We start from the raw sequence: 15,905 nt of genomic DNA on the forward strand, positions 1-15,905 counted from the left end.
GTCAACATTTTCAATACAAATATTATTGATCCTTAAGTCTGGAATAACAGGTTACTAAATAGTTGTTTAATCAGCACTAACCTCAAATGTAAATATGAATAAACTGGTATGAGGACCACAATTCCAGCCCTGACTTCTGTTTACACTGCTTGACTTGTGCAATAACACCACTGAATTCAAGGCATATAAATGAGATATTTTAACAAAATCTAAAATAAAAGGAGAGAAGCAAGGCAGCAAACACAGCTGCAGGTTGGTGAGCTTAAGAGGGATGCTTCCTGCTGTGAGGTAGAAAAATGTGAGAATGTGCCCCAGGTCTCATTCATGCACCTCTCGGCATTCATACAAAATGAGTGGCTCACTGATGTGTATTCTGTGTTAGAGAATGGGTTTGCTGACAGGGGACCGGCAAGAAAAGAGAAAAACGTGCTCTCGCCCTCCCCCAGAAAAAAAGCGAGAGAATTTCTTAGAAGCGCAAAACTAAAAAAGAATCCTCTGGTGTCACAACTGGTAGGTGAAACCTTTTTAAATGTTTTACTGAATGGGTGTAACTTCTGATTCTAGGTAGGAGCTATTGTTGAAGTGAAAAACCTAGAAGGAACATACCAAGAAGCTGTCATTAATAAGCTGACTGATGCAAGCTGGTACACCGTAGGTAAGGAGAGCCCTGTTTTAGGCAATAAATCATTTTAATTTTGTTAATGTCATACAAAATATTATTTCAGTATTAAATACCTTTGTGGCAATCTTGTACTACAAAGAAACTCTTTACTATTTAATTTCACAGCAAATGATGTATGAAATGTTGGATAGCTGAATTGTGCGAAACATTAATATGAGTATGAGCCCAATTTGTGATGAACTCATATCAGGCAAAATAGGTTTCTCCTTTCCAATATTCTCTTTCTCCTGTAGCCTCCAGAGTTACAGTTTTTGACTCTTTGTGTGACTTTCTGTGCATTTTGCATTTGGTAGACTTTGTGTAGAGTAAGTAGATTGTATGTGGAGCATGGTGGTGTACAATTTCATGACTGCTTGATCCAGTGCAAGTTATAATAAATCCTTGAAATGATGAAGGAACCTGGTTCTACAAAAAAAACTCAAATCACAATATATTACAAAAAATGATCCTATAACTACAATATTGCCTAGGTATTGCTTTGTTTCACAGTGAAGGTCACTTCTGTAACCTGGAGGACAATATTTAGCAAATTAATCTTATCAAATTTCAGTATTCATTAGTCTAGTGCTTTGAACCAGCCTTAGAGCTTTCTTTATAATAAGGTTGATACCCATTCAGATAACCAAGTAATTATGCTTCTGAATGCTATTAAGAAACTTATTTCTACAAAACCTTTTTTCAAGAAATTTTTATTAAGTGTTAGTTAATGTAACTTGCCAGTTAGGCTGTAACTGAGGTGTTGCATTCACTGTAGAACTTTACTGTACTGTCTCTTGTATTGAAGCTTGACATGACGTTAGTCAGCAAGTGTTAGTTTGGTGTTTACTATAGTATTGTGGCTCTTGTATTCTGTTTGAATCATGGTAAGCTTTAGACTGAGCTGGAATTTAAGTCTCTTTGGAACAGCCAAAAATTCATGACTCAGAAATGTGTTGTTTTTGCTTTGCTTCAATTGTTGATTATTTTTTCCTGCCTCATTTTATAGGAGGAATTTTAGTGAAAGTATGCTGAAAATTTGCCACTACAATATAAATGAGGCTTTAGAGAGCAATATCTTAATTCAGCATCAAAGCGAGAACTTGTTTCATTGAGATAATACTCAGAAGGCAGTGTTTTATTGCTCTGATTGTACTTTCTGAAGACTGCAGTTAGCCAGCAGGCATTAGTGAAAATGGCCCATAATGTTACTGCATTTTCTCACTATCCAAAATCCTAGTTTAAGCATATGAATATAATGGACTTGCAATATTTTTTCCAATTATCATTCATCAAAGATGTCTTTCTTAAAGACAAAAATGAGTTCTCCCGGATCGAACGTTGTAAACCACACAATTGCACTTTCAAGTAAACCAAATCTAGGCATTGCATCAGAATTGCTCTGCGACCAAATAATAATGTGGTATGGAATATGTCCGCATTTCCTGCACATACTCAAAGAGACCTGATTAAATATTATAAGTATTGGAGGATTTTAAATGTAGTGTTCTTTCAGAATTATATAAATATTTCAAATCTACACCAATACTTTTATGCGTTTCAGAGAAGAATTTCTCTGCTAGTGATCATATTGCTGACTAGTGTTTTTTTAACATTAATAATATCAACTGAATCATACAATCTGTCATTGGAAGAAAGAGATTTTATTCATGTGCAACTCCCTTTAGCTTTTTGTAATCCTCTTTAGTATTTTCTCATCTATAGCTTGGGGAAGTAACATTTCTGTCTCTGTTTGGGTTAGGCTGATTGTTAATATTCCATCCTGTGTATTATTTTCTATTACATCTTCTAAATTAGAATAAAAGCAATATCCTTCAAGTAACCAATGGCTATATATGTGTTCATACTGGTTTTATCACCAAAAATCTTCCAAGTACAGTGGAATCCAGTTATAATATGTTATATTATAGTGAGTTATTATCCTTTTATAGTGTTTGATGATGGTGATGAGAAAACCCTGAGACGTACTTCACTTTGTCTGAAAGGAGAGCGACATTTTGCAGAAAGTGAGGTGAGTTGTGATAACCAGCATTGCCAACTTTCTTTAAATTATGCATTTTGTATGGGACTGACTGTTTTGCTTAATATTTTACAATAGACGCTTGACCAGCTGCCCCTCACTAATCCGGAACACTTTGGTACACCAGTCATTGGAAAGAAATCTAACAGGGGAAGAAGGTCCAACCAAGTGTAAGTAAAACATTTTTAGTGCACTTTGGTTCAAAATACAAAAGACAAATAATAAAATATTTAAGCTGCTCATGTACAGATCTAAAATTTTAGTTTTCCACATCTTTGTCTAAACGCTTTACTCCTATCTGAACTTGAAAAATATTCCTCGTTGCAACCCAGTTATTATCCATAATTCTGTTATTTTCTCAACACATCAAAGGATATTCTTTCTTTATTCTCCAAACTAATCTGTGAAAAATGGTAAAAATTGATCATCCGCAAAAATTTGTGGAGTCCTGTAGCTCAGTGGTTAGAATACTCGCCTCGTAAGTGAAAGGACCTGTGTTCGATTCCCGGCTGGGCAAAATGTTGGACATGTTTCTTTATTCCACACGCCTCTGTTTACCAAACAATAACTAGGAACCCGGGTGTTAGTTTATTGACGGATCGCTTTTCAGGGGATAATAATCCCTCCAAAAAATTATTTAAAATAATAATAATAATTTGGTCACTTAATCTATGACTGTTTATGGGACACTGCTGTGCGCAATTGGCTGCCGGGTTTCACCCATAAAGCGTATTCAGCTTGCTGTATATTCTGTGAAGCACTTTGAAACGTCTAGAATACGTGTTAAGGCGCTTTATCAAATGCAAGGATTATTATTCTTATTTAAAACTATGCAAGTAGTATTCTTTCACTGTTGCGATGTATGTTACATCAGCACATCTTTACATTACAGATACTTTGTAAATGTTTCACCATCACATTAACCCAAAATAGTTCGAGCATCTTCAATGGATAGACGATTTACAATTTAACCTAGCTACAGTGGTTATGCTGGGAGAAAATGAATACAAACCAATGCATCTCAGCAAATATAGCAATATAACATAACTATTCTAATATTTTCTTTTAAATTAAGTTTTTGATGCAATTTGCACTGATCGAGGAGATGGATATCTGTGCTGAGAATAAAACACCTTTTCCCTGTTGTTATCCTGTATCAGCAAGGGGTATTCCAAACCTGGGTACAGGATAGTTAGATGGAGGGTGAATTTCCCTTTTCTTTGCCTCCACAATGTACCTTAATTTCAATCTCAAGAATTTCTATCAGTGACAGTTCTATCCTCACACCAGCAGTTTATGAGTGAGATTACCAATTTGGTGTGAATTTGTGAGCATAAACTCACTGGGAACTGGGTAATACTAGCCTGATTTCCTTTCAATTGGATAGAGGAAACCTCATTGCATTAGTCTGGACTAAAGTCAAACTTTGATTCTAGAAGTAAAAAGGACATTATGTCAACCAATTGTGGCCCCTGTTCCACTTTCGCAATCTCTTGAGGTATATAAAACAAAAAGGTACCAGAGAATGCTGTCTGCTTGTCAAACTGTTAGAAAATATATGGGGTTTATTTTGAAATCAAAATCATCTTAAACAGCAAAGTAACAGGTTAGAACGCCAGCACATTATATTGTTATTAATCAAGGTTGTTGAAAGTTTTCAGTAGCAGCTGTAGTGCTTGTATCTAGATGCCAACTCTGCATAAAATGACCAACCTTATCTTTCGTTCCTTCATTATCCTCGGGTGTCATTCCATACACATGGGCTTTCGCGAACTGACCAGACCAACAATAGATTTGCCAATTCCTGACCCTCGTAGTCTTCCCCTATCCTCAATTAAACTTGAATATGCGATGCAGTAGCATAAATAAAAACGTAATTATCATTAACAGTATTTAAATTGTGCGTCACGGAAAACTATTTATACGGTTTTGATGCACACTTTCCTTCAATTGATGCTTCAAAAAATGAAAGTAGCCATTCCATGCAATTCAATTTACTGTGCCCAAAGCAATACAAATCTTTTGGGGGTCTTTATAAATCATGCCCTGTTGTACAAAGCGTTCCCTACAAAAAGATCGTTGAGCCTTCTCATAACCTTCAAGACTATAAGAAAAAGATGGAGCAAATTTCAGTCACAACTTGCAGATTATCCTTCCACTAACATAACTCAATTTGTTTTTATTCCCTGTTTCAAATGCCCCTATACTGCCTATCCTTGTGTTTACGCAAGAGAATTCATCCAAAAGCCTCGTCACTGTGGGACTCATCACCAGTCGTTATCTTACACATCTCAAACAGTTCACTGAAATATCGCATCTGAAAATTTGAGTGGATTTGTAATGTTTTCCAGATTTAAAAGGTAATGATTTTGTTGCCATTTTTATATTCATTGCTTTTATGTTTATTGTTTAATTGCAGCCCCGATGAAGAAGAATCTTCTTCATCCAGTGATGAAGATGATGAAGACAGGCGATTAAGCGATGAATTAATTGGTAAAATTGTCTGTGTGGAGTGTACAAATGGAGATAAAAAGAAGACTTCATGGTACCCGGCTCTTGTAAGTGTTTGTTTCTCACAAAACCAGATTTAAATACTTCTGTCAAGATACTTTTGGCCACAGTGAAATTTTTCTATGTTCATATTACTGATGTCATTGGAATTCAGATTGCAGTTTGTTTTACCTAAATAGGGGGAAAATGGGCAAACGTAACCCTGAAAAAAATTAACTGAAAAGCTGTAACAAATGTGACTCCATCAAAAATCAAACAAATATTAGTATCCTGGTGCTGTTTATCTGACAGGCAGCAGAATAAAAACAGCCCTTTTAAACAAAGTGCCTTTTAATACTTTTGTATATCAGGATTATTGCATTTTGTTCAGTGTTTACAATTTCTGTTTCAAGCACAACTGGAATAAAACATGTTACTTTGTTTGCTTGAAAAGGTCATTTCTTCAGACTGCAATGATGAAATCACGGTGAAAAAGGACAGTGTGTTGGTTCGTTCATTCAAGGATGGCAAATTGTAAGTTCTTGAATAATTCATGTAGCTGAAACCTGAAGAAGCATGGCATGGGGTTAATTCAGAATGCAGTTCTTTAGATAACACGGTGTGATTCTTGGTACCTCAGAATCTCCTAAGAACATGCCTACCTGCTGACTGAAATCTCACTACTGCCAGCATGCATGATCTCACAGGGCTTTGCATCCCATTTGTTTAATTGTATTTTTATTGTGTGTGAAGCCTGTAAGGACTCAGTGCTATGATGCCCCATTCATGTGTGACTATAATTGATATTGATAACTAATATAGTATCTTGCCCACAGCGATGGAATTCAGGAGAGTGTTAGATCCTGGAATGATTTAAGTTTGTTACACATTTCTTGCAGCTTTTGCTTTCTGAACACTAAGATTTTTTTAAAAAATTGAATTTTGATACAGTGTAGACTGGGAGTGGAGCTGAAGCGCGGAGCATGCTGGTAGTTTATGAGTGGTTCTTCTTTGTCCCTAAAGGCATGTGGACACAAGCCTCACTGTGTTCCAGGGATTTCTAGCTGTTTGCAGTTTTCTGTGTTACTGCTTGTAGTAATCCATAATCTGTTTAAGTTTTTTATTTCACTGCATAGAATTTATAGATGCAAAAGAATAAGACTGGAGGCTTTTATACTTTTGTTTTTCTGATAATGTTACATTGACTTTACTGTAATCAGCTTTACAGTAATTGCTTTCCTCTGCGTAAAGCCTCTTTTGATATAAATATGCTAACTTGGGAGGAAGTGAAGTGGTATTAATCAAATAGAAATTAGGTGTAAAATATGGCTCAGTGAATAAATGCAGTCTGGTGTGGTGCTGAGCCATATGGATGAGAAAGGCTTCAGGTTCAATTCCTGATCTGGGATGAGTTAGCCGTTACAGCCTGGGGATTGTAAACATTGGATTCCTATTGGAAAGTGTTGCCTTTGGGTGAGGAGGAAATTGGGCTTTGTTGAATCTTCTAGCCAAATAGACTGCCAACATTTACTGAGCTGACTTGTGAAGTTGCTTAGAGTGGGGAAGCGGGGACCATTGAAGTGTACCCCATGATTAGTCAGTGCCTTCAGGGTGAGGATGGGGTGGGGAGGAAAGTTTCCTTTATAATTTTTTTGCATATCATAATGGGCAAGAATAGAATATGAATAGAAGCATGAGAACACTGAGTGATGCCTGACTTGTCAAATCGATTTGTTCTTCCATTTGTCTCTCTGAGATTCTTGCCTTCTGCCACCTCACTGATTAGGTTATCCCATAAGTCTTATAATTTCCCTAGCCTGGTGCTGTCCAGTGCCTTACTCGTGGCCGTTCTTCATTTCTCCGTTTAGACTGTGATGGTCGTCTTATTTAACCCTAGGGCAATTGCTTCTGAGCCTCATTGGCACTTTTATCTTGTGTCCACACACTTGAACTTGCCCAAAGATGAATAGATCAGGATTAAAATGTAATTTTTAAAGAGATAAATTGTTATAAATAATTAAAAATTTAATTCCAGTCTTCTCTGTCTTCACTTTAGCCCTTTGGATGGTTATATGGAAGTGCCCTTTTGTTTTTGTGTGGGACAGGGGTTGGGACGCCCAGCGCCTTGGGATGTCCTCCCGACGTGAAAGGCGCTATATAAATGTAATCTTGTTGTTGTTGTTGAGATGTGGGTTTATGTGTGGAAGACATGCTAGTTTATACTGGAAATTTCATGCTCACTGAGTAGCATACAATGTAGAAATAACATCCTTCTTTGAGGTGTCTGCAACTGACGTCTCTTTAGTCATTGAGTATTTGTTATGTTTATTTTACTGAGTACCTATGCCTATTCGGAACATTCAGTAAAGCTTTTCTCTTGATTGTTGCTACATAAATAATGGTAGCGAATTTGGAGGGGAAGAAATGTTGGGAGCAAAGCTATCTCATATTTCAGGCACTGCTCGTGGCCTCTGCTACCATTATGTACAAGTGTAAGTTGTTGTTGTTTTGGTAGATATATTAGGGAAAAAAACATCCCAAATGATTTGATTTTGATTTGTTACAGTGCGGCAGTTCCTAGGAAGGACATCACTGAATTTCACAGTGAGACAACCCCAAAATCAGATGCAGGAATGGCGGAAGGTAAAAAAAAACACATATGTCATAAAATTACCAAGTTAAACCAAATTGAACAAAAATAAAACAGTGGATTGTGCTACAGTTTAAAACTAGCCTTGTTTGTTTCTTAGTAGTTTGGTATAAAATGAGATTCCAGGCAATTCAGTACAAATTGTTCATATCAAATTTGTCAGTTTATTGATTCATTTTCAAATGGATCATAAAAATATACGATACACAAAATGGGTATTTTAAGATACACTTTTGCCAACTTAAATGCTGGACTCATTTAAAAAAAACTACTGAATGGAAAAATAGTAGGTTAGATATTCTGGAGGATGAAATCATATGGGCAAAGGGCCTTCTGCATCCGAACCTCCTTTGTAAACTTCTACCATGGAGTACTGAGTATTGCCATAAATCCTCTTCTGTCATACAGATTTACCAGTGTGGGAGGGTTTCGAAAAGAGGTGGATTAAGGAAAGCTTTAATCAACACGTTTCCCATAAGAACTGAAAATCTGAATGAATTGAGGCACTGTTGTACGCCAATGAGCAGCTTGCTTCAGTTTATCATTGGGAAATGCCTGAAATGCTACAAGTGCTGGAAGACTAAGAAGACTTGGGTGGAGGGACTGCTAATTTAATTAGCTTTGCACTGGCAATTAAAACCAGAAGACCATTAAATTGCCTGTTGGCAGCTGGTGCTATAAAGAAACTCATTATTTCCAAATACGGTATCAGTTTTCTTCCTTCCCCTCAAAGAATCCTACAAATCAGACTGATGAGCATTAGTTGCGTTTGGAGGGAGAGTGGGGAAGAGAGTTTGATTTAACGTGAAAGTGGAGAACTTCAGGTGGATTAAGGAAAGCTTTAACCAACACGTTCAGTTCTGACAGTCAAGTAGGCAGCTCCAAATTAAATGTTAACCATTCCTGTTCTTTCTCAGTGGTTGAGAAACCTGCGCCATTTGTGTCATTAGCCAGTATTTGTGAATGTTACTTAACACATATTTGCCAGCTTCAAAATTTCCCTCTGGTTAATGGGCTTATATTCTAACAGTTTATTTGGATGTAACGTTTCTGTGTCTGCATATGTGCACACCTGTCTGGATGCGTTGTTACGAGTGTACATATTGTGTGTGTGTGTACGTGTACATGTTTGTATGCACTTGAGTGTGAGTCTGCACGCGAGTCTGTATTCATGTATGTTCATGGCTGTCTATGACCACAGAATCTTGTATAATGAAGTGTCTTTTTTAAAACACTGGAAAAGATGTGTTTAAATTGTGTTTGGGGTTTTAGCTTTGGATCAGGCTTTTACATTCTTGAAGACGGGAGCTGTTCCAAACAATTGGAAGACAGAGCTGAAAGAAGAGAGCTCAAGCAGTGATGATGAGGAACACGATGAGGAAGATGATAGTAGTGAAGAGGAGGTGAGGATTTTTGGCAGGGGATTAGTTTGTGAAATATGTGAACGATTTAGTTATTTTCTGCTGATAAATCTGCAGATATTTACTATTTGACCTGTGTCTAATCTTGTGTGGTGAAAATAATTCTGTCTTAAAACTTTATTTGGCATGGTTCCACTGCAGCTTCTTCTAGACACCTGCCAGGTGGCTTCAGATCTGTTGCTGTGGCAAAGTGGATTAGCGAGGGTTATAAATGGTGAACTTCACAGTGGCAGTCTATCAGAATAAGGTTTAATAAAGATGGCAATTTTATTTTTAAAGTATTTAGTGAGCTTTTTATTTTCAAAACAAGGTGTCAGTGTGGTTTATAGTTGACTCGTTATTTTTCTATTTAATTAAACTTAAAACTTATGTGAAGGGTAAAGGCAATTTCTTTTTTTTGGTCAGCAGGTGTCTGACACGTGCAAAAACCCATCACTGTGCTCCAAACCAAACTGAGAGTTTCGTACATCTAAATTTGAAAATTTCAGAAATATTTGTTGAAAGTGAATGCACACTCTCTTCCTTTATGTTGTCTTCAATTAAAAAAAAATCCTTTACACCCCACCCCTAACCTGTAAATTCTCTCATATTTGATTCTAAAGGTACTGGCATGGTTCCTTAGACCCTAACAAGTTTCTCATACTTAGTCTAAATGGTTATTTTTCAGTAATACTTTGTAGATTGTTCAATCTTAGGGAATCAAAGCTGAACGCAAACCCTTTCTTGCCTAATGTTTCACATGTGTATTTTCCAGCAGGGAACCTAGATCCTGGGTAGTAATCAGGAGCAAGTCCCTGGCTGATTACCTTCCCTCCTACCCCTGCCCCAAGCAAGGGACAGTGGATAAATTGTAAATCCTCCAATGCTATCTTGACCGAGATCAGATCTCGATGGTTCAAATTCCTAATGGCAGTTGATATACTAACTTGTCAGAGGATTCATGTTAGGAAATCGTTTAAATTTCAGCCACTCGTTTTTTTAATGGAAGAGGACTTCTGGAAGAAAGAGGAATTTATTTTACTTTCAAGTACTGATAATATGATTGTGTGTGTTTATACACATTGACTCAAATATATTTCAAGCTCCTCAAAAGCACACCAAGCAGCATCATTTATTTAGCTAATATGTTGTAATATTTACACTATAATAAATTAAGCAGATGACTGGTAACCTGAAACTGTTTAGACATAATAAGGTTGGGGGAAGCATGTATTTTGAAACTTGAGAAAATAAACTACAGTAAAAGATACTTAGTCTTCTTGACATTGTGATACTTTACATCAACAATGTGTATTTGTAATGGAAAGTGTACAATAGGAAAGGAAAACTGGTTAAAAAAAATAAACTCCCAATTCTGTTGTAAACCTACACATAATATTAAACCATTTCTGGGCCATAAACCAGGCTGATATAACGGCTACTTAACTTTGGTAGAATGTATTTTCCAACAATAAAATGCATTTATTTTACAAACAGGGCTATTCTGATGTAGCAACAAATGTATAATTGGATTGCCACAATATGAGTCTGTAGGGATTGTATTTGAGAAATCAGGTCAATAAAATCTTCAATTGAAAAGAACCTCTGTAATTGTTTTATGCAGATTGTGCAGGCAGAATTTCAGGCATGTTAGTTTTAGCTGTCTCACACAGTCCTTTAACCATTCGTCTCTTGTGCTAAATGTAATGTAACTTGAATGAGTTTCTGATAGTAGTCTGTTTGCGGTATAGGATTTTCAGAATGAATATTGAGCCTATAATTACAAACCTATAAACTGCTGCATTTAAAAATTCCTCTTAACTAACATCTCTCTCCCATTGCCTCCTGGTGCTTCCCCGATGTTTAAACACACAATGTGAACAATTGACATGCAATTCTGCATTTTGTCACTTGTATACAATGTGCCCATTCTATTAAGGACTTACTTTGTAAGTACTATTTGAGACGGTGGAATTTGGTGGTTATTAACTTTCCAGAGTGATTTCGTATCTGCAGTATTTTCAGGATGTACTTAAATTCTTGCAAACTGTAGAATTGCATTCAGAATCAGTCAAACAAGGTCCACAATAAGGCCAAGTGACGACTGCCCTCTTATACCTCATTCAGTAACCATTCTTCCTGTGTGAGTCTAAGCACTGAGTTAGTGGAATGCTAAATAATTTGCCATCTGTATTATTATCTGATGAAGGCGACTGTCTCCATGCATAAAACGCCACTTATATCTCTGAAGAATACTGAATTATTTTTACCATTTTACAGAGTATTTGACATCGGTCCTTAAATTGGTACCCAGTGTAGCGGCTTCATCTGCTCATTCCTTTTTTTTCCCAAATAATTTGACTCCGTTATCCCCCCTCCTGAAGATACTGAAGACCCAATTCTCCACACTTCATATGACCATAAACAAAGGCAGGACTAATTGAGGGTTAACTTGTGAGTTGTGCTAACCATGTGTAAATATGTGCATGTAAGGATAGGGCTCAGGTGTGAGGTTGCCTGCAATCAAATGGCAAAACGTTAATGTGCACTAAATTTGGAATCTTCCAAATAAAAATGTGAACCTATCAATTTGGAAAGAATGGATGATTTATAGTTGTACATTTAATTGTTTTTGTCAAAATGCTTGGAGGAGTTAAATTAAATTAAAACTGGACACATTTCAATGGAGTCCTGTAGCTCAGTGGTTAGAGCGTTTGCTTTGCAAGCGTGAGACCTGGGTACGATTCCCGGCAGGGTGAAACCGTGGGCAAGTTTCCTTACTCCACACGCCTGATAATAATCCCTCAAGAAAAAAAGAATAAAAAATTGGTCACTTCAATCCACGACTGTTTTTGGGACACTGCTGTCGCATTTCACCTACAAAAATGCAGTCAATTCACTTTACAGTCTATTCTGTCCAGCATCTTGGGGCGTCCTCCTGACGTGAAAGGCGCTATACAAATGTAATCTTGTTGTTGTTGTATATCAAATACAAGGATTATTATTATTATTTCCAAAGTTTTTGGGATGTGAGCAACACTTTTGCAACCTACCTAAAAGCAGAGAGTGGTGTCTTTTACATCGCCACCCACAGACACAACATCAGGTATGTAGAAATACAAAAATCTAAATTTATGTGCATCTCCTTCCCCATATTAGGAAGAAGTAGAGCCTTTTCCAGAGGAAAGAGAGAATTTTTTGCAGCAACTTTACAAGTTCATGGAGGACCGAGGTGAGGGGCTTATGGTAGTTTACCGAGTTTAATGTGCCCGACAGTAATGTTTCTGAAGGTGATTGTTACACCTTCAATACATGAACTAAATTTTGTGGTTATTTATTTGAAGAAGTTGCCTATCTTACATCCACATCCACCTGGGGAATCTGCGTATGAGCCACAGGTCTTTTTCCACCATATTAATTGATGTTCTAGAGCAGTACTTGGGGAGCACTGCTTTGATGATCGGTCTTTCTGGAGCAACATTTGAGTGAGGTCCCATCTACTTTCCTTCACCTGGACGTTAAAGATTTCATGGCACAATTGGAAAAGTGAAGGAAATTTCCCCCAGATTAATTGGTTATTCGCTTCATGGCTGTTAATGGGTTGATAATTCTGCCATTATTTACCCACAAAAATGGTCACTACACTTGGGAGAAAGCTTGCTTAGCTCATTCGGTAGAAATCTCTCCTCTAAAGAAGCCTCATGTCGGGACTTCAAACTCAGTCTTGGCTAACATTCAGTATGGTGGTGGTGGGGCACACTATATTGTTAGAATTGCTGGTCTTTGGATGAGACGTCAAATCAAGGTTCTGCTTGGCTGTTCAGGTGGATGTTAAAGTACTCATGGCTCTATTCAAAAATAGTTTTTCCGAGTGCCCTAGCCAATGATTCCCCCCAAAACAAAATTGGGTCATTCACTTTGACGGATTGAAGATGGCTTCCTCCTTGAAGACTAGACACTATAACTGGAGCATGTTGTGTATTTGTAGCTGTGTTTCTGTCAAAGTGTGGAATTGATGTACAAATTAACATAAATAACCCTATTGACCAGTTAAATTATGTAATTTGTTAAAATGGCACTTTTATATTGACTGTTTGCTTCTTGTAGGTACTCCAATCAATAAACGTCCGGTGCTGGGATACAGGGATTTGAATTTGTTCAAGCTCTACAGACTTGTGGATAAACTAGGAGGGTTTGAGAAAGTAAGTAATTGTTTAAAGAGTTCTCTTTGGAGAATTGTTAACTGGAAACTTAGTATGGGTCTGTTTTTACGAAATGAAGCAAAGTTTTTTTTNAGGATCTGTGTGACAGCAAGTTAGTGGGGGAGAATGACTGGGTGAAAGGGTTTTCTTCAATCTATGCACCCAATGTCTGACACCACCTGAGACTAACTCGAAGAACACTTGCACTTTCCATTGAAGGTCACGACAGAAAGATCAGGAATGGGAATCCTGGCTGATTCCCTTGTCCAATTGTAGTGCTCATCCTGGTAACCCAACTGAGAATAACGTCGATCTAAATGACTCAATTTCACACTGGATCATGTTATAAATCAGGTCTGAAGCACAGTCTTGGTATGTACTAATTCTTATCTCCACTTAGTGCTCCCTTTCCTCAATATGACCAGGAAGTCTTTATTTGAGCGAGAGAAACCTATTAGTGCTCCATTTGCCCAGCATTGTATTCCACTGCCCACAATCCAGAGTTTTTACACCACGGGTAGAAGTGGTGTCTTTAAGAGATTAGATGCTTTCTACCTCTGCACCACCACAAAAACATATTTCACTTATATTCCCTGAGCTGGTTAGTTAATAGGTACAGCTGTTGTTGCACTGTAACTCCAATTAATTAAATTGAACTGCTTTCAAACTTCAAACTTGTCTCTAGGGTTACCTCACCCTTAAGCTTTCAGTCACAGCATTTGTGCTTGCTTTGATGGATGTCTGTTTCTTCAACATGGAATTAGTCATAAATTTCCTAGTTTGGTATGAACATTGGGCTCCCAGGATCAGGACCTTTCTTCAACTTTGCTGATTTCACTGGGTTACAAATCAACTTTTAGCAGGTTATTCTTTGTTCTTAACCTGTTGGCCCTCTGGTCTACATATAGAGATTGTTGTCTCTCTATGCGGACTTGTTCTGTACATTTAAGTTTACAAATTGCAACCCTGAAAAGATACTAAGCTTATAGTAAAAAAGCATCTCAATCTTGAGAGTGATTTTATTGATGTAATATTAAGACCAATACCTTAATATTTTGGGGGTCAGCTGGGTGTCTGACACTGACACATGTGGAATCCCATCACTATGCTTTAGAGTATCCAGACCAAACTAAGAGTTCCATATATCTCACCTGTACATGGAAATTTCAGGGATGTTTATTGGAATGGAATGCAGACTTAACTCCCTGGAGCGATGCATCCTGCTTATCTAATTTTGGAGAGTATAAGGTGCAGGTTGCCAAGGGACAAGGTCCAGAGTGTGCGATGGGGTACTGCTGAAGTCTTAACAAGCTAAAGCAGTGATCAAAAATCAAGAACAATTCTGGTGTGATTCTGAAACAAGGAAGGTTGATGGTATCATTGGTGGATTCTATTTGCTTCTCATTGTAGTTGCAGTGACTGCTTATGGCCTATCGGTGACCATAATTTCTGGTGGCTTTGTTTTGGACCTACATGTTGTGCTAGATTCATTTGAATGTTTGAGAAGTTGCCTGGAAATTTCAAGGGTTTGTAGACTTGGCTTTAGATTTTACAACCACATTGATTCCAATTTAAGATTGACGAATCCCTAGTGTGGCCTCAATATCAATGCTGAAAATGCCCTCGGAGATAGCATTCTTTTCATTTGCTTATTTTGCACACATTTTTCAGGAATGGGCTTTTTGTCCACTGGAAAAACACAAGGAATCACAAGGATATCTATCTGAGAGCTTTTATTTTCTGTAACTTTGTGTGAATCATGTTACTTTCACCTCTTTCCTCTCACTGTTCACTGTTCTTGTTTTGTTTAATAAAGAAGTTTCAGATAATTCTGCTTCATTAAATCCAGTTTTCTTCACCTGATAGTAGTAACTTAATAATAATAATCCTTGCATTTGATATAGCGCTTTTCACGTCTTCTAGACGTCCCAAAGTGCTTCACAGAATATACTGTAAAGTGAATTGACTGTATATTTGTTGGCGAACGCGGCAGCCAATTGCGCACAGCATGTCCCACAAACAGTCGTAGATTGAAAATGACCAATTTATTATTGTTTTGGTTTTTTGGAGGGATTATTATTTGTTTGGTATGCTTCATTGGATACCAGCAGTTGTTTTTAATCTTTCCTGCAGGTCAGTTTTCGTGTGTAGTCTGGGCACTTAATGTTGACCAGCTATTTGACCTTTTGGGACCTCACTGTTGAGCTCAAATCTGTGGTAGATGGCCACTTGTACAAATTGTCCAGCAGGGTACTTGCAATCAGGTGAAAACAGGAACTCTGTCTCCTGACTACCTAACCCCTCCACTGCTCGTTCAGTGATGAGATTAGTTATGCCATTTTTACTTTGTATATGTTTACATTTGAAGTGGAATTGCAGCTAGAAATGCATTAATAATAAAGGGCAAACAAGATTCTGGGTTTTATGAACAGATCATTTAATATAAAAATAAGGAGTGATAATT

At 37.3% G+C, this 15,905-nt stretch overlaps 1 protein-coding gene across 1 annotated transcript in view; it reads left to right on the top strand.

Moving 5' to 3' along the window:
* arid4b (AT-rich interaction domain 4B) overlaps positions 1–15,905 on the top strand; it is a 68,196-nt gene that overhangs the window by 24,474 nt on the left and 27,817 nt on the right. Inside the window, exons 5-13 of the mRNA XM_007893834.2 lie at positions 565–655; positions 2,611–2,690; positions 2,778–2,869; positions 5,119–5,257; positions 5,644–5,723; positions 7,756–7,832; positions 9,112–9,242; positions 12,399–12,471; positions 13,347–13,441. Coding sequence (XP_007892025.1) covers positions 565–655; positions 2,611–2,690; positions 2,778–2,869; positions 5,119–5,257; positions 5,644–5,723; positions 7,756–7,832; positions 9,112–9,242; positions 12,399–12,471; positions 13,347–13,441 — 858 coding nt within the window. The remainder of the gene's footprint in view (positions 1–564; positions 656–2,610; positions 2,691–2,777; positions 2,870–5,118; positions 5,258–5,643; positions 5,724–7,755; positions 7,833–9,111; positions 9,243–12,398; positions 12,472–13,346; positions 13,442–15,905) is intronic.

Source organism: Callorhinchus milii, unplaced genomic scaffold (assembly GCF_018977255.1).
Source record: "Callorhinchus milii isolate IMCB2004 unplaced genomic scaffold, IMCB_Cmil_1.0 Scaffold3, whole genome shotgun sequence".
NCBI classification, from domain to species: Eukaryota; Metazoa; Chordata; class Chondrichthyes; order Chimaeriformes; family Callorhinchidae; genus Callorhinchus; species Callorhinchus milii.